We start from the raw sequence: 17,328 nt of genomic DNA, 5'->3' as shown, positions 1-17,328 counted from the left end.
GCGTTTCTGTCATCCACTGGAGATCTTACGAGTATGTGTGCTGTCTTTTGATCTTGACCTTGGTCGCCGACTTCGAAGAAACCAATGCATTTCTCTTTGGCCTGATCACACGTAGGGCCCAGTGGTCACTGGAGGCGGGGTGCTAAATGGCCAGTGCGTCTTCCTACCGCGCCTCGACCTACGGTCCCACGGTCAGCGCGAACACCGTCTCCACCATCCCGATGGCCCCCTCTCAACACTACCCCAGATCTCAGTTCGGGTTTTCCGGCTGGGGTAAACCTGGGGAACTCACCAACCATTTCCCCCTATTTGCCCCGGCACCTTAACAGAAGACAGCAATACCCAGCATGCAAACTTCAGCCGCCGGCATTCAAGCACGGATGTGCCCTCCCTGTCACTTACAATATAACAAAGCCTAATCCCACGGCAATTTTCTATTGGAATATCCTTGCATCTCAAGCATTCAGCATCTGAGTCGCATCGCCAACATGGCTTCCCAATCCTCCGTCAGCGTCCCCTTTGAGCGAGATGCTGCTCGGATCCATTCCAAGACGTTGATCTGCCTTTTCGTAAGTCCCTCCGCACCTCTCTTACCTCCAAGCTAACCAATATTCAGGCAGTCAACATGATCTACCTGACACAGATCCTCTCCCTCGTCGGCACAGGCCTTCTGTCAAATACCATGGCCGCAGCCGTTGGCGGCAGTAGCCAGACAGTCTGGTACTCATCATGCATCACGATCCTCACCGTTGTTCTCAACCCGCCAATCGGCCAAGTCGCTGATTACTGGGGCCGCAAAGCCATCCTCGTCGTCATGCAACTCGCTGGCGTCGCAGGCAGCATCGTCGTGTCCCGAGCTCAGACTTCTGGAACTCTCATCGCTGGTTTCGCAATCTTGGGTTCCACTTTCGGAAGTCAGTCGCTCACCGTTGCTGTCATGTCTGAGATTCTTCCTCGGCATTATAGACCTATTGGACAAGCTGTTGGAAGTGTATCGATCGCGCTTGGTGCCATTATTGCTCTGCTTATGGGAGGAGGCCTACTCCGTCACGGCGACAACTCCAACTACCGTATCTTTTGGTACGTGACGGCTGGTTGTTACGCTCTTGCATGTCTTGGCTGCCTCATTGGATACAATCCCCCGCCCCGAGACCTTCAAGTCTCCCTCAATGTCTCGCAAAAGATCAAGAGTCTGGACTGGGTAGGATATACATTGTTCGCCCCAGCCCTCGTTCTTTTCTGCATAGCCCTATCATGGTCTCAAAACCCCTACTCTTGGGATAGCGTCAACATCCTTGCACCCTTTATCATCAGCATCGTCGTCCTGATAATCTTCATCGCGTATGAGTGGAGGTTCAAGAAGGATGGTATGCTTCACCATGAGCTCTGGAGGCACAGAAACTTCGCCATCTCCTTATTTGTCATCTTCATTGAAGGTATCGCTTTCTTCGCCGCCAACTCTTATTTCGTCTTCGAGATCTCTCTCGTATATGATGCCAGTTTCCTTTCCGGTAGTGTCAACTTTGCTATCATGTTCATCACAGCCGCTGCTTTCTCTCCCGTCTTTGGCATGTGGTCAGCTAAGTACAAGACACTTCGGCCACCACTCGTCTTTGGGTCCGTCTTCCTCCTTGCCTTCTTCATTCTACTGGCAACTTCAAAGATTGACACTCCTCGATATGCTTTCTGGATATATCCTATCCTGCCTGGCCTTGCACTTCCTTCCATCGTCCCATTGACTATGGTTTCTGCGCAATTCGCAACAACGCTGGAGCTCATCGCTCTCACATCTGCTCTCATGACTAGTATCCGCAGTCTAGGGGGCTCGATTGGTCTAGCAATCAACAATGCGGTCCTGCACAATGCCTTGGACAAGGAGTTAGCCAAGAAGATTGCAGAGGCAGCCCTCCCACTTGGGCTACCTACTTCGTCTCTGCCTGCACTTATTCAAGGGCTAGCTTCTCAGAACAAACAGGCAGTAGCTGCTGTCCCTGGCCTCACACCTGAAATCGCAAACGCCGCCGTTTTAGGTATGAAGAAGGCGTACTTGATCGCTTTTCGAAACGCATGGATCGTTTCGGCTGCATTTTGCTCTATAATGCTTGTCGGTACGTTCGGCCTACCCATCCATTTCCACTCGGACTCGACTGACCAAAAACTTAAAAGCCTGCTTCTTCATCAAAGAACAAGCATCCGAATTTGATGCTACCATTGATGCACCAGTTGAGATTGATTCCAAGACCCATCTGGAAGTTGATGAGACTGCGCGGCCAGAAACGCAGGAGAAGCAGTTCGAGAGCAGGGCAGAAGTGAGCCACCAGGAGAACAAGAGCTCTTGATTGATCTAAGATATTCAGAACCTCTAGGCTGTCTTGGACGCCGTGGCATGGCTAGGGGAGGAAAGAAAACACAGAACCTCAATCCTAGGTGATAAAAAGACTTAGGTAACTTGGTCTAAGTTTAGGACAAGCTTAGAATAGCTTTTACTGAATTTGTTTTGACAGCCTATGTGAAGGTCTGAAGTTTTCTTACCACCTGAGGCGTGGGTGGCTTTGCACGTTTAGTAGCTTTAGTGCAATACACGCAATACATAGCTTCTGCCAGATTAGTGATCAGGGTCGCCCAGATGTCCTCACTGTAATTAGCTGAAGAGATATTATCAGATTTAATGTTCCAACCGTCTCCAGTCACGCCCATTCCGAGCTCGCAGTTATGACCCTTTTAACTACCGCTATATTGGATCAAGGACAAATTCTGTCAAAACCAACAGTGCATCTCAAGCGCTCGGAATCACCTTCACAGCAAATAAGGTGTTGGCTTTCTGTAAATGATTTCACATGCGTCACCATTACTTCAATAATTCATCTACATGTGCATCATAGCTCATTTGCGTCCTCAAGCATGTCCCGTCCCACCTCTATCACAACTGTAGGTAATTGAGATGCTGATGATCCTCGTCAAGGAAATTGAGAGAAATGCCGCTGTTCCAATCAGGTTGAGTGTCTCCTGGAACGTATCTTGGTAACCCCCTCCCGGCCATATTGGCAAGTTCTGTCATCAAAGTCTCTGCATCTCCTAATTCCGTCGGCTGAAGAAGTTGCTGGAGATCACTGTCACCAGAACTGCTTTCTGCTGATAGGTTCTCAGTCCCCAATTCCTCTACATCGAGCCCTCCAGCTACAGCTGGCTGGTCATCTTTCCTATTATTGGGAACCCGCGAAGGGAAGAATAACGCAAATCGCTTCTCGAATGAGTTGTCCTTGTCGCGGCGCATCAACGAGGCTTTTAGATCTGTCTCTAGTCAGTATTTAAGGATGTAGATCAACAAGCTATATGTACTTATTATAATTGAGGCAAGATTCCACACAGTGGCATACTGCGATAACACAAGGCTGACTAGCTCACTATTATGGTATCCGGTATATGAAGCATCAGTCATATCCTTTGACGGGTACGCTCGGTCCGATAACAGACAGCATGCCAGGAAAGGCTGGCATAGAGGGATGTAGTCCGGATACCAATGATAGAATATGCGAGACAAATGACGAGGCGAACGTAATGTCTCTGGATGTTCAGGCTTGAAGGTGGCCTGTATGGTCGTTCGAGAGCAAGTCAACATGAGATGCATACCAATGATCCAGTTATGCCTTGCCGCATCTCCAGAAGACGTCTCTAACTCAAGAGTCTCCAGGTTAAACCTCTGTGACATGGCAAGTGAAAAGCACGTAATCGCATCAATAAGCTCCTCCTTATCCCGCTGACAAGTGAACCGACCTGCTGCAAATTCACTCGCGACACTCAAGAGAATATTGGCTATGAGAAACCACGCCCGAGGGTCCTGATTCGGGGAGTCGAGAAGGAGTTTCCATACCTCACTGGGTCTTGGGTCGACAACAGGCGACACCACAGGTCTGTCAGCAAACCATGCTTCATCGCTAACCGGAAGTTTGACCATCACCAGTGACCGGGTTATCGAACTTGGCCGTCTAGACATGAGGGAGCCAAAAGTGTCGAGTTCCCAGGTGATCCAAAACGCACGGCGCTGCTCTTCTAGAATTGACCAGTCGCCTGATTCATCCTGCTCGTCCATGCTACACAGGTTTAGGTCGTAGGCCAGTCGAATACAGACGCCTGCCAGAATCCAGGCGCGGTGCGATGGACCCGAAGCGTATTCGTAAGCAGCTAGCAAGATGCAGCCTTGGAGATACTCGAGACTAGGTGCTTGGTCGGATTGGCACTTTTCGTAATATGTATTGGCCTTCTCCATAAATGCTTGTCCACGGTCTGGTGCTGGAATGCCGTGAAACCATGAATTTGTGGAGTGGCGAGCTGCCAAGGCAAACATGCCACAGAGCAGCAATGCCTCAGTGTTGGAGTGGTTTCTGTCATCAAAGGAGCCGTTCTTCATGAACCTGCCGAAGAATCGTGGCCTATGAAGAAGCGGAAGCCATCCCTGGGTTTTGGAGAAAAAGATGTGAACAAGGTCGGTCAATACAGGCACCGGTATGCCTAGCCAGGTAGGTGCGTCGGCTTCTGTTGAGCGGAAAGTCGAAGCCGGAGAGGTTGAATCGTCACCAACGAGGCTCGTGCCCAGTACGATGATTTCTGGCTGTGATTCATCGTTACTGTCGTCTCGCATAGGCTGGTCATGTTCTCTGTCGAGCGAGTTCGGTGTATGGATATCGTTAACTTTCGGAAGCTGCTCTGTTTGCGATAAGAGCATGTCGATGTCTTGACCTTCGCCTAACCTTGACTCAAGCAGGCTGACGAGACGCTCTGATCCACAAATTAGTATTCATCCATGCCCACGGCGGATACCTAGACCGTACCGAGCTTCTGTGAATCAATCTGGCTCTCCTGGCGACGTCGTTGCGGCGTCTTTCGCTTTGTTGGAAATGTGCAGGATTGGCCTGTTCTTGTACACAAACCGCAGTTGGGTTTTCTCATGTCACCTGAGCCTCGTCAGTTCGCACTCGGAATCTGTAAGTCGTAACCTACATCGCGTCTTCTTTCTGTTTGGGGGGGATTAGCTTGCGTCAATCGAGAAGCTGTACGGAAAGGCTCACATACCGTCTGCACTCGAAACAGGCGCGGTGGCCCTTCCACGTCTCAGGTGGAGTCGTACGTTGCGCCTCGTCTTGTGTCATGCTTGGGGCGTATAGAATCTGTGTTCAATGGATGAGTATCGCGATCCAACGTAGAATGGAGTTGAGTTTGGAGGAGGTTGCATGCTCCCCAGATTTGTCGTTTGCGGGGGAATGTGGGCACCCGAAGCTCAATCTACCGATTCTTCCGCTGATTGGCCTTAACCGAGGGCCCTTGTTACGCCATCTTCGTTAGTTCCAGTAGTGGGCCCGGTCAAAGACGGTCTTTTCATGACCGTGGTGAATTACGTGGAGGCTCATTAGACACTTTGCACACAGCTGTATTTATTTCCCCATAAGACGATTGCTCACCATGGCCGATTCGAGTCTAACATGTCCTTTAAACTGTCCAAAATGGCTCCTAGTTCGGAAATTCTCGCCAGCGCTCAGCCAGACCCCGAGTTTCTCGAGGCATGTCCCCTCCCCCACCAAAAGTCCGATACCTTAAGAACAGCGCTAACGATGCCCACTAACAGATCTTAAAGTCCTCCAGCGCTCCGCCGCTTCCGGCCAATATCGACATACCAACTCTTCGAGCCACATCGAACAAGCACAAGAATGAGGCGCGAGACGCACTAGGAGGCCCTCCTCCGAACTTGACCGAGCGAGATATTGAGATACCTGTTCGTGATGGTAGCAGTATTCTTGCCTATGTTTATGCTCCATCAGATGTCGTCCCTGGAGATGAACTTCCTATCTTTTTATTCTTCCACGGTGGCGGCTTCTGTCTGGGCACGCGCCATGATGACATGGAGTCCAACAGAATCTTGGCGGTCAAGGCTGGTATCATCATAGTCTGTCTCGACTACCGTCTTGCTCCAGAACATCCATTCCCTCAGGCCATCCATGATGGGGTTGACGCTTTACAATGGGTATGTAATTATTCTGTGCCACCTGTTGTTGTTAACGGAACTGACTTTCAGTAGATTGCACAAAACCCTACGCAAGTTCACCCCTCTGCGGCCCCTTCAGCAGGCCTCATCATCGGAGGCACTTCCGCCGGAGCCAACATTGCCAACGGCGTGGTATATCTAAACCGCGACCTTGGATCTCCTGCAAAGGTCACTGGACAGTTTCTCGGTGTCGGACCTCTTCTTCCTCCACCATGCGTCCCTGAGAAGTACAAGGACGACTACGTCAGCCATGAGCAGAACAAAGACGTGACTATACCTCCAGAGGAACTCGCTCGCGCATTCGTTGGTAAGAACAACGAGTCATTGTATTAGAGAGAGACTAAGATATTTTCAGCTGCATATAAGCCAGACCCGACGTCGCCGATTGCAGTGCCTGCTGTTCATCCATCAGGACACTCGGGAATTCCTCCCACGTACTTTCAGGTCTGCGGGCTTGACGGTCTGAGGGACGAGAGTATCATTTACGAGCGAATTCTTCAGGAAGACAGCATCTCCACACGGCTGGATTTGTATCCTGGCCTGCCCCATCATTTCTGGGAGTTTTTCCCTCAGCTGAACAAACAGGTCGAAAAGAGAACAAATGATATAGTGGAGGGAATCAAGTGGTTATTGCATGGGTCGAAACTTCAAAAGTTGTGATAATGATCTGCAAGGATGAGAAATAATCTAGTTCTAACATGGAATTTCAGTATAGCTATCACAATTTCTGTTGTAAGATGATAGCCAGAACGGCCGGTATTGAGAATATCCATTATTTCCCGCTGGCCTGTTCGTTTCCATTACTATTCACTTAAACCTCATTGAGTGTCCATTCTGAGAAGTGTCGGCATCCTGGACCAAAAAGTGTGGCTGTGAAACTTGGTGAAGGACGAGTAGTTACTGAACTCCTTTTAGAGGACCGGGAAGCGAGGCTGTACAAGTAAATGCGTACTATACAGAACATGAGGAATGATCAATTATGAAATCACTTGGGCAGGAGCGGAAGAAGATATGTTTAACACAGCACTTTTGGCAATCAAAACTAAAACACTAAAACATCACATAGAGCTATAAACACTACTGTTCGCGAGCACGGTCGTGCATCTCATCTGCAAGCCTCATTCCATCACGCCTTTCTCGGCGTCAACTTCACCTCCAATTTGAACTCAATTGCATTCCCATCCCACTTGCCCGTTTCTCCCACCTTCACAGGCTCGATCTATTCACTAAAGTCAGCCCAAATCCCATCCAGCTCGTCAGAACAACTCACCTCAAAGGCATTAATCAAGCTGGCAATCAACTTCTTCATCTCGATCCTCGCCAAATGCTGTCCCATGCAGACTCTTCTTCCCCAACTGAACCCCATCGCTGAGCGCTCCATGTCGCGATGCTTCTGCTCGTCGGCGCGGACCCAACGCTCGGGGTTGTAGACGCTAGCATCAGGACCGAACATCCGCGTGGAGTTTCTGATGTCATGAGAGGATACCATGACGTCTGTGCCTTCAGGGATGAAGGTGTCGCATATGGTGACGCCTCCAGGCGTGTTGATGGTTCTGGAGTTAACATTGGGGTTGATAGACCATCGGCTAGAGACTGTTAGCTGAAGGTCACCCATCGTTAGCAGGACAGAGTTCACTCACAGTGTCTCCCTTATCACCGCATCCAGATACGGCAGATGCTCCACGTCTTTGAAAGCGATTGCGCCGTTCTCACCTACCGGGAGCTCTGCATCCAGAATCTCCTTCTCCAACTTCCGAAAGAACTCTGAGTTTTTGCTTCCGAGCACCATACTGAGCGCCATCGCAGAAATGATAGCCGTGGTCTCCGGTCCTGCATGAATGGTCGTAATAGTCAGAGCAATCACATCTTTCGGCCTAATCACGTCGGGAGCCGCTTGACTTGCAGCCAAATATCTTCCCAGAAGATCTCTCCCTGTCTCATTCTTTTCCTCTGCACTTCGATCTCGGATCCTTTCCATAGCCAATTGTGCGATGGGAGTCGAAGTCGTTTGTGCCCTCTGCATAAACCAATTCTTCAACAGCAGGGATTCCAATTGCGGCGCCAGCGCCCAGGTTCTCCAGTGTCTGAAACGTCCGGCCGCGCTGGGAAAGATACTGTCTACATCTGCGCCAGCTTGCAAGTAGCCTCGGGTTTTGCTAAAGGCTAGAGAGGTCAAGGTATCGAATGACCAGAAGCCCAGCCATTCGCGCAGCGGGATGACGATGCCTGCGGGTCTTTTGTGAAGCTGAGTCAGGAGTGCACTGATCGTTCCGTCCATCTGGTCTTCTTGCTTGAGCCACTGGGTCTGTGAGAAGCCTCCACCGACGTGCCGCTTTATACCCGTGACGCGTTTCTCATCACGAACGGTGATGATACTGTGCACTGTGTCGCCCTTGGCCAGGGCCTCCATAGGACGGTAGGAGTCCGACTGCAGCACAGGATCAGCATCATACTCGAGTTAGAGGTCATTGCAAGGGTGAAATTACTTTTGGGTAAATCAGGGAAGTACCATAAATCTCTGGAATTGCATCCGGATCGGCAAATGAAACTCGGTTAGGACCTGCTCGCACAACAGGACCATACTTGGCGTGCCATTCTTCGAGCATGTCCTGATAGTATTTGCCTCGCCATACCCTTATCGCTGCCCACAAATCTGTGCAGGATGCGAGGAAAGGTCCAGGTATATGCCGCAGTGTCCAGTAGCGTCGGAACAGTGTTACAAAAAGCGACAGAACGAGTACGGTGCTCGCAACAATTGCGACGGTCACCGGGGAGGTGCTGGAAAGATACGTCATGTTCAACGGGTTGAATTATTCCATTGATAAGAGGCTGAGAAGAAAATGAGGGTAAACTTGTGCGTGGATGAGGAATTGAAGTGTAGGACAATGGGACTTTATGTGTCTCGTCACAGAGGGTCCATCCTTTTCAGTTATTGTGTTAAAGCTGATCTTGTCAAAGCCTGATGATTGCCGTGCTGCTTTGCCGCCTACTAACGTTATTCGAGAGTGAAGAGATCGTCAAAAAGGGCGGATCATCACACGGATATCACTTTGTTCAAAGTCAGCTACTAGACATGTCGGACGGATTTGACTGTAGGCGAAATAGAGAGGTCGGTGAAAGTATCGCCGATGTGCCGTGCGCAACCAGGCAGGATACAGCGAATTTCGTATCGAGAGGACCCCCTACCCCCACACTTTCCCCGCATTTTTCATTCGAATCCAGAATTGTCATCGAGATGGATTCTATTATATCAAGCTAGGCCAATGACGACATCGCCAACAAAGTGGCAGAGGAAACGGACTTGATGAAATCGGATTTCAACTCTGGCCGTCCCGGAACGGCGCTAATTATGGCACACTTTACTATGACCCAATGAGATGTGAATCTGGCCAACACCAACATGCCTCGGCTGATGCCCACATTCTGTAAGCGTTGGTCAGCAATTGTCAGTATGTGTAAGACGCTACTGGCGGCTCTCGTAAGATCTCAAACCTCATTACAATGCAATATCGGCGAAACCTCGCTACATCCAACAGGGAGCGGCCGCTGTTGTCATGCACACATTACCTAACCAGATGACAATGTCTACCTTGAAATATCTCAGGACTCATTCACTGCGAACCCAGTGTTGAATCACGGATCATTGCAATCATGGCAGTGACGAACCGCCGGAAGGCACGCGACAGCAGCGATGTCGAAGCCAGACCTAGCTCAGAGCCTTCAGGTCCTCATTATCGAAGGTACAGCCAACCTTTCGCTGGAAGACTAGGTGCCAATCAAGCGTACGTTGTCGAAGGAGGAACTTCCGAAGACGACCATTTACTGCATCATGCACCAGATGCGACGCCGCACATGTCTTTCCGGGAGTTGATGGACATGCGTCCGATTAAAAATCTGGATTTGTGGAAAGCGGCGCTTATTGAAGGAATTGGTACCATACTTCATCGATCAGCCTCAAGTTTCTCAACTGACCCGCAGCAGGCACTTTGCTGTTCGTGTACATCACGATATGGGTGAACATTTCACCGGATACTGCTCCAGCAGCCCCGACACAACGATTTGGGAGCTTTGACAATGCTGCTTTCCTGGGGCCTCTCATTGGCGGTATAACGAACCTGATCTTCATAACGCTCTTCATCACATCGTTCGGTGCGATTTCCGGTGCTCATTTCAACCCTCTCATTACCTTTGCGACTTTCTGCGCTCGATTATGTTCACTGCCACGTTTGATACTCTACGTCGCAGCTCAGATCGGCGGCGGGGCCCTGGCTGGCTTATTAGTCAGGGCAAGTTGGGGAGGTCGAGACTTCAAAGTCGGCGGATGCTGGCTCTTGACGGATATCGTCCCGCCAAAGGAGATATTTGTCGTCGAGCTAGTATCAGCTACCCTTCTCCTGTTCCTCGCTTTTGGAGTTGGTCTGGACCCTCGACAAGCCAAGATCATTGGCCCAGCGCTGGGACCTTTCATGGTGGGATTGAGTGTCGGGACCATGAGCTTTGCCAGTGCTTTCGCGCGATATGGATATGGCGGTGCAGGGCTAAATCCCGCGAGATGTATGGGCGCCTTTGTCGGAAGTCGTTTTCCGACCTGGCATTGGATACATTGGGTTGCTGATGGAATTGCTTGTCTGGCCCATGGGGTATGTTATTACTTTATCCCGCCGTGGACGGAAGTGAGGCAGTAAAAGTTAGAAAACCAATCACTTTGTTACTTCAAATAGAAAACTATCATTCAAGGCTACTTGCTATTGCACAACATGCTCAAACTCCACTAACTCCTTCTTGCACCGTTGCCAATCATTTGGCATTGACATCCACCAGAATCTTAACTTGGTTGTCCTTATCTGTGATCAACGCATTGATACCATCCTCAACAATATTCTCCATCTTGATTTTTCTGGTGATCATCTGGTGAGGCTTGATTGCCCCAGAAGCGAGATTATCAATGACCGCTTGGAAGTCCTCCCGTTGGTATCCCAGAACAGATTTGTAGGCACTCTCCTTAAAAGTCAACCAATTAGGGTTGAACGGGATCTCCTTCTCCCAGATTGCGATGTTTACAACAGTGCCTCTTGTTCTCACAACCTCGAAAGCACCCTTGACACTAATAACTGTTAGTATGTTCACAGAGTTTAGCGTAAGAAAACTCACCTCGCCGGTACACCGGCGCAATCGAAAACAACATCAGCACCCAAACCACCAGTCAAGCCAAGAGCGATCTCTTTGAGGTCCTCTTTGATTGGGTTCACAACCGTGGTTGCACCGAACTGCCTTGCAAACTCTTGTCTCGACGAAGCAACTTCAGAGACAATGATCTCACTAACCCCCTTGGCCTTCAAGCACAAAATCATCGCCAAACCAATTGGTCCACCGCCCAAAATTGCAACCTTGGAATTTTCGTTGATCTCAGGTGCTGCAGACATGGCATGCCAAGCTACAGAAAGTGGCTCCACAAGTGCTCCGATCTCGAGGGGTAGATCTTTTGGCAGCGCAAAGACGTGCGTTGCATTCACACAGACTGACTCGGAAAGACCGCCACCGCCACCGGAGAGTCCGAGGAAACCGCCGGTATGGCAGACGTTCTCTGCGCTGGTGTGGCATGCTGCGCAGTGGCCGCAGAAGAGGGTTGGTTGGATTGCGCAGGGCTGACCTACTTCGAAGCCGGTTACGCCGGGCCCAACTTCGGAGATGATTCCTGAGAATTCATGGCCGAGTGTCACGGGGATACTTTCTGATGTGAGAGGGTGAGGCTTGGTTGGGCAGAAGTTGGGTCCTCCGAGATATTCGTGTAGATCTGGTACCTGTCAGCATGTGGCCGGGCCTTAGCTCTTGCTTCTTACCTGTGCCGCAAATGCCAACAAACTTAGGGGAAACCTGTCTTTATTAGTATCTACATTCAAGCGTATTGTGGAAGGTATTTACCTTTACTTGTCCCGGCTGCACTGTAGGCTCAGGGACCTGCTCGACACGAATGTCCTTGATGCCGTAATACCTAGCAGCTCTCATGGTGCCGTAGAAAGACCGATGTATGTTCCTGGATACAGGCCCACGGAATTGTTGATTCAAAAGTTTTGTAAATGTAGCAGTCGGTAGTCTCATAATCTTCCAATTTCTCTTTTCCTCTGGTCAAGAGATGGCGATCAGCAGGCTCTTTATATAACTCCCAGGTTCAAGGTCACGTACGATCAAGTCAGTTCAGTGCCCCACCATCCGACATGGGGGATCCGCATCACGAGTTCCGCAATGCAGCCGCAAGCACAGAATCTCACTCTTCATGCATCAAAATACTTCGTTTTAATTCGTGTGTTTTGCTTAATGTAACTGCCTAGAGAGTTCAAATGCGGGGGAAACGGATGATCTTACTTGTTTCGTCTTCCTTTGACCCTTTCCCCGGATTTGAGAGAGTCTGAATCTGGTCAAGCGGGGCCTGAGCCGATTCCAATTGTCGGAGCCGATCGTGCGCTAACTTGTCAACGTAGAAGGAGGAAGACGGCAGATTGTGGATGCGGATGAGATGGGAATGCCATGTCGATAATTCGCTCTCTTGAGGATGATCGTTTGGTCAAGAAAGGGCAATAGGACAACCATGGCGCGGCACAGTATCTGTGTCCCATCTCTTTGGTGCGTCGCGTTGATGGGCAGTTCGACGTCTCATGTCTTTCACGGGAGACGCGTCGCGCATCACACAGAGTTTCCCAAGATCTCGGAAATACAGAGCGACGATGTTAGAGATACTGGAGTTTACTTGCGGCTCTTTCTAGAAATGGGTTTCCGCAAGAAAGCCGATCTCGCACCCAAAAATGGGGATATGGCTCGTTTCCGCCTCGCTACGTCTTGGCCGCGGTGGAGTCTCCTGTCAAATTGTGTGTATGACTGTGCAGTGGTGTGACGCGGGACCCATCAATATCTCGTTATCGAGCTGTCAGATAACGGTCTTTGATAAGCGATTGACATCAGGATATGATCTTCAAATGAGGCTGATCTTGTCGCTCGTCTGACCAATTGTTGTGCATGAACTTAGAAGCAATTCTGAGTGTCAGATGAAACTGTAACAGCGTCGATAGAACCCCTTTATAGATAGAAGTGAGCTTAGCACAAAGGCCAAAAACATAGTCGTTTCGTAAATGTAGTTGATTGACTTTTTGTCCAGATCAACAAGCAATGCGTCGTTGAGTTGTTGACGAAAGTTCTTAGCCAGCGTAACAAACGTCATGTTCCACCGACTCATGCTTCCAGCGAATACTCAACACATCGGCAGTAGCTGATACAATTGGTTCGAGGTGAATTCCAGAGCACGATACGTGATGATCTCATCGATTTAATAGATATGAAAACGTTTCGTAACCTGATGATTGATGTATGCGTGTTAAAACTGAACATACAGTACTCTTGACAGCGCCCCTACCCTGCACCAGGTCGATTGGTCGAAGGTCTTGGAGGGCGACTCCAACTCACTCCATCTGTTGGAGTAGCTCCACTTCTAAGATAAGATACCGCCGATAACGATAATGTTGGAGCTTAGCGCCCCCTTGTCTGGTATCCATCTCGGTCGGCACCTATGCTACTGTAACTGTGAGATAAGAACTACGCCGGTATAGACACGTAAAGAGTCCCCCCAATTCGATCTGGTATCATTCCGAACCGCTGTCAACAAGTTCTCACATTGCCATGTCGATCTTCAATGGCGTCGCGCTCGTGACTGGGGCTGCCTCAGGTAAGAACCTTGTGACCTCGCCGGCCTTTGCAATTCGGCTAACAACATGCAAGGTATTGGACGTGAGACAGCTCTATCCTTTGCACGGGAGGGATGTAAGAAAATCGTTATAGTCGACCGCGATGCCGAAAAACTCGGCGATACAGAAGCCACCATTAAAGAAACCTTCCAGGATGTTCAGGTCCTGGCGGTACCAACAGACATTTCCAAAGAGGCAGATATCGAGAACCTCTACAGTGAAACCATCAAAAAATTTGGCAGAGTAGACTATGTTGTCAATGGTGCTGGTAAGAGCTGTGCCGATGTTGAACATTGGCTTGTTAATGACTGATCGTATCATAGGCGTGTTGAGTAATAACAAGAGGTCTCATGAGTCTTCAATTGAAGAGTTTGATATGATCAACAATGTCAACTATCGGGGATGTTGGCTATCATCTCGCGCTGCCATTAAATGTATGCTCAAGCAAGACCCTCTGCCTACTCATGACGGAAGACCTGGAGTTCGAGGAAGCATCGTCAACATTGCCTCGCAACTGGGAGTGGTTGGCCGTCCAGCAGCACGTAAGTGTCGATATAAGCTTCGGATCTGAACCCATAATTAACAATTGTCAACTACAGCGGCATATTGTGGGAGCAAAGCAGCTGTGATCAGCATGACAAGATGCGATGCCATAGATGTATGCGTCTCGCTAACACCGGACTTGGTAACATTACTGACTTGCATAGTACTCCAAGGATCTCATCCGTGTCAACGCCGTTTGTCCTGGTCTCATCGATACAGCGATGACCCGGCCTCAAGCTGATGTCTTGAGTCCTGCCATCAACATCGCTCCGATGGGACGCATGGGCAGCCCGCAGGAAGTTGCTGATTGCATATTGTTTCTTGCTAGTAGCAAAGCCAGTTTTGTTCAAGGAGCTGCGATGATGGTTGACGGTGGATATGTCATCAATTAGTCGTAGCTGTCGCTGTAATGGAGTTCTCTTCCACTGAGGTTCAATCATATAGCTCAACAGTGCAGAAGTATTCAACCAATCAGAAATCGTACGGGCGAATGGTTTAGTGGTATAATACTCCCTTAGCATGATTCATCAGAATAATCTGGGAGTGGTCCAGGGTTCGATTCCCTGTTCGTCCAACTTCGGTGGTTAGATTCCACTTGTACCATCTTTTTGACCTTTGTTGCTGCGGTCCAATCAACCTTTTTGCACGTTCAAGTTGGCAATTTCTGTGAGCTGCTGGATGCTAGATGAATGAATGGCTTCGCAGCTGAAAGTAGATACCTGATGTATTGGCCTCCAACCCCATTTTAGTCGCAGCGACCCCATTCATCTCCACTACCGTCGTCATGATGTTGCAGTCCACCAATCATCGTTACCAATTCTTCGTTGGCATTGACGAGATGGGTCGGGATAGTACCAGTGAAACCTCATAACGTCGTTTGAGACGTGATTTCAAATCATCTCCACCAGCAGTAGCTTCTAGACTTCGTGTTCCCTCCAACAAGTATATAAGATCGTCCCCAGCACCCTGCCAACCAGGCATATCAACGAACCGCTCTATCTAAGAAGGTCGTATTCTCAAAACTCAACAATCAATATCCAACATGTCTTCTATCAAGCCCCTCATTCTCCACGCTCATACCACCGGCCCCAACCCCTTCAAGGTCGCCATCCTCCTTGAGGCCCTTAACATTCCATATACCGTCAAGCTCTGGCAGTTTGGAGATGCACCCAATGGCGTCAAGGGTGGGCGCTTCCTCAAGATCAACCCCAATGGCCGCGTTCCGGCCTTGGAAGATCCCAACACCAACGTCACCAGCTGGGAAAGCCTGGCCTGCATAAACTACATCCTCCGCGTCTACGACACTGAGAACAAGTTCGGCGCACGACAGGAAGCAGGCGAGCAAGGACGAGCTGATGTCGACGCATGGACCAGCTTCCTTGTCAGCACTCTGGGACCATTCCTTGGTCAGTGCAATTGGTTCCGTCATTACAACAACGTCAAGAATGAGAACGCATATGAGAGATATCAAGCCCAGGCATACCGATGCTTTGGAGTTTTGGAGGAGCAGCTGAAGAAACACGGAGGAAACTGGATCTTGGCTGGGGATAAGCCGAATGTCGTCGACTTTCATTTTGAGCCTTGGTTGAGACAGTACGAGTATGCTGGTTTGAGCTTGAATGATTATCCCAAGGTGAAGGCTTGGTTGGACCGCGTTCAGGCGTTGCCTGAGGTGAAGCAAGCATATGAGAAGATCAAGGCTGGGGAGGAGGTCTAGACCCACAAAGAAGCATAAATCGATGTAAAGGGGACTTAGATTCTTCGAAATAAAAACTCAATCATCTCTAGCTATCTTTCGGAAAACCTTCGTCGTGCGGAACGCATATGCTAGGAATTGCTTCATGATACTGGACTTGAAAATGAGAGTACCCATCAGTCAAAGGACTGGAAGGGAAATGCTTGGTTGATACGTATTAGGAAGCGGGATTCACTCGCTGTCTCGCGACGACCGCGTATATGGACTCATCCTCCCCGTTCAAGTTGTCATAAGCAAATAGAAACATTCAGCCACATGTCTCAGCCGCAAATTGCCCATCTGACAAACACTTCCAATCGGCAAAGCCTCGATAATGACCTTCCTGAAGTTGATCTAAGCCATTTATTGCCTCGAGTCATTTCCCTGGAGCATTTGCCCCTGGCGCTCCAGAATTTTCAGTAGCGCAAGTTTCTGGTTGCGTGTGCGTCCGTCAGCCACTGGAACCTGTTTCCTATCTCAGAAGGTGGTTGGTTGGCGCTTCTAGCTGAAAAGAGATGATGGCTTGCAAGCTCAGGGGGCCTTGGGGCTGATCAAAAAGGTTCTAACTACATTGAGATTGGGGCGTCTTTCAATCCATGGCCTTCTTCATCTGTACATGTACAGAGAGGCAAAGCCACGTCCGGATTTGCAGAAGCGGTACAGCAGGTTCAGTAGGCATGTATGTGCTGATCAATGTCGTCTCTTACTGCTGTTCCGGCCAGTTGTGCATAGCAGTTCAAGCGCGCGACACTTGCGGTTTCTCTCACCACAAATCTCACATGCTGTTTCAAGAATCCATGCTTATTTCCCTGGCATTGGCGCCAAGTCGATCCGTCAGGATCAGCAAGCGGGCCGACATCTACGGTCCCACTCGGACATAATGTTTTGGTGTGTAATGTTATCAATCTGTTGTACATCTTACAAACAGACTCTTCTCAGGGCTTTTGACAAGATCACAGGCACCAATTGCCAAATTTACCATCAGTTTAGTGCAATGCTTTGACAGGTATGCAGCCGAGGTCTATTTGAGAGGGAACTTTCCTGTCGAATGCTGTTATCGGATCACTCTGAGCATGTGCCAACGACGCCAAAGCAGCGCTCAGACATGTACAACCCCATCGAGAATAGTGCAAAGCTCTAGCTGAGCCAAGCTTTGAACTCTAAAGTCTAGTGGTTGGTTTCAGCGAGACGTTTAAAGCTAAATGCGCTGCCATCCGCCAGCGGCATTTTCCTTCTTCAGTTACCCATGTCCCCTTCTTGTCGCATCTCTGTTCGGCGGT

At 49.5% G+C, this 17,328-nt stretch overlaps 8 protein-coding genes across 8 annotated transcripts; 5 read left to right on the top strand and 3 right to left on the bottom strand.

The window, feature by feature from the left end:
* Nucleotides 1–488: 488 nt before the first annotated feature.
* Nucleotides 489–2,339, top strand: FTJAE_10967 (drug facilitator PEP5; the record flags this gene model as incomplete). The annotated part of the gene is made up of 3 exons (XM_037343860.1): nucleotides 489–569; nucleotides 617–2,108; nucleotides 2,167–2,339. 3 exons carry the CDS (start codon nucleotides 489–491, stop codon nucleotides 2,337–2,339), a joined length of 1,746 nt encoding a protein of 581 aa, XP_037201960.1.
* A 581-nt stretch (nucleotides 2,340–2,920) lies between these two features.
* FTJAE_10966 (uncharacterized protein) lies at nucleotides 2,921–5,147 on the bottom strand (the record flags this gene model as incomplete). Its single annotated transcript, XM_037343859.1, has 5 exons — nucleotides 2,921–3,291; nucleotides 3,631–4,776; nucleotides 4,830–4,952; nucleotides 4,999–5,012; nucleotides 5,071–5,147. 5 exons carry the CDS (start codon nucleotides 5,145–5,147, stop codon nucleotides 2,921–2,923), a joined length of 1,731 nt encoding a protein of 576 aa, XP_037201959.1.
* A 351-nt stretch (nucleotides 5,148–5,498) lies between these two features.
* On the top strand, nucleotides 5,499–6,697 carry FTJAE_10965 (sterigmatocystin biosynthesis lipase esterase STCI; the record flags this gene model as incomplete). The annotated part of the gene is made up of 4 exons (XM_037343858.1): nucleotides 5,499–5,578; nucleotides 5,638–6,016; nucleotides 6,071–6,344; nucleotides 6,393–6,697. 4 exons carry the CDS (start codon nucleotides 5,499–5,501, stop codon nucleotides 6,695–6,697), a joined length of 1,038 nt encoding a protein of 345 aa, XP_037201958.1.
* A 466-nt stretch (nucleotides 6,698–7,163) lies between these two features.
* On the bottom strand, nucleotides 7,164–8,832 carry FTJAE_10964 (benzoate 4-monooxygenase cytochrome P450; the record flags this gene model as incomplete). Its single annotated transcript, XM_037343857.1, has 4 exons — nucleotides 7,164–7,256; nucleotides 7,308–7,623; nucleotides 7,678–8,465; nucleotides 8,524–8,832. 4 exons carry the CDS (start codon nucleotides 8,830–8,832, stop codon nucleotides 7,164–7,166), a joined length of 1,506 nt encoding a protein of 501 aa, XP_037201957.1.
* Nucleotides 8,833–9,688: 856 nt separating this feature from the next.
* On the top strand, nucleotides 9,689–10,812 carry FTJAE_10963 (Aquaporin PIP-type; the record flags this gene model as incomplete). The annotated part of the gene is made up of 3 exons (XM_037343856.1): nucleotides 9,689–9,968; nucleotides 10,019–10,677; nucleotides 10,759–10,812. The coding sequence occupies 3 exons, from the start codon at nucleotides 9,689–9,691 to the stop codon at nucleotides 10,810–10,812; spliced, it is 993 nt and encodes a 330-aa protein (XP_037201956.1).
* A 22-nt stretch (nucleotides 10,813–10,834) lies between these two features.
* On the bottom strand, nucleotides 10,835–12,043 carry FTJAE_10962 (BDH1-stereospecific (2R 3R)-2 3-butanediol dehydrogenase; the record flags this gene model as incomplete). The annotated part of the gene is made up of 4 exons (XM_037343855.1): nucleotides 10,835–11,141; nucleotides 11,189–11,831; nucleotides 11,878–11,911; nucleotides 11,960–12,043. The coding sequence occupies 4 exons, from the start codon at nucleotides 12,041–12,043 to the stop codon at nucleotides 10,835–10,837; spliced, it is 1,068 nt and encodes a 355-aa protein (XP_037201955.1).
* Nucleotides 12,044–13,705: 1,662 nt separating this feature from the next.
* FTJAE_10961 (3-oxoacyl-reductase) lies at nucleotides 13,706–14,705 on the top strand (the record flags this gene model as incomplete). The annotated part of the gene is made up of 5 exons (XM_037343854.1): nucleotides 13,706–13,751; nucleotides 13,805–14,038; nucleotides 14,094–14,312; nucleotides 14,370–14,428; nucleotides 14,478–14,705. 5 exons carry the CDS (start codon nucleotides 13,706–13,708, stop codon nucleotides 14,703–14,705), a joined length of 786 nt encoding a protein of 261 aa, XP_037201954.1.
* A 650-nt stretch (nucleotides 14,706–15,355) lies between these two features.
* Nucleotides 15,356–16,030, top strand: FTJAE_10960 (glutathione S-transferase II; the record flags this gene model as incomplete). The annotated part of the gene is made up of 1 exon (XM_037343853.1): nucleotides 15,356–16,030. The coding sequence occupies one exon, from the start codon at nucleotides 15,356–15,358 to the stop codon at nucleotides 16,028–16,030; it is 675 nt and encodes a 224-aa protein (XP_037201953.1).
* Between the last annotated feature and the right edge of the window lie 1,298 nt (nucleotides 16,031–17,328).

This window comes from Fusarium tjaetaba (genome assembly GCF_013396195.1).
Source record: "Fusarium tjaetaba strain NRRL 66243 chromosome Unknown NRRL66243_c0000264, whole genome shotgun sequence".
Classification (NCBI taxonomy): domain Eukaryota; kingdom Fungi; phylum Ascomycota; class Sordariomycetes; order Hypocreales; family Nectriaceae; genus Fusarium; species Fusarium tjaetaba.
The sequence above is the reverse complement of the archived record's forward strand: the minus strand, read 5'-3'. Positions and strand labels throughout refer to the sequence as shown.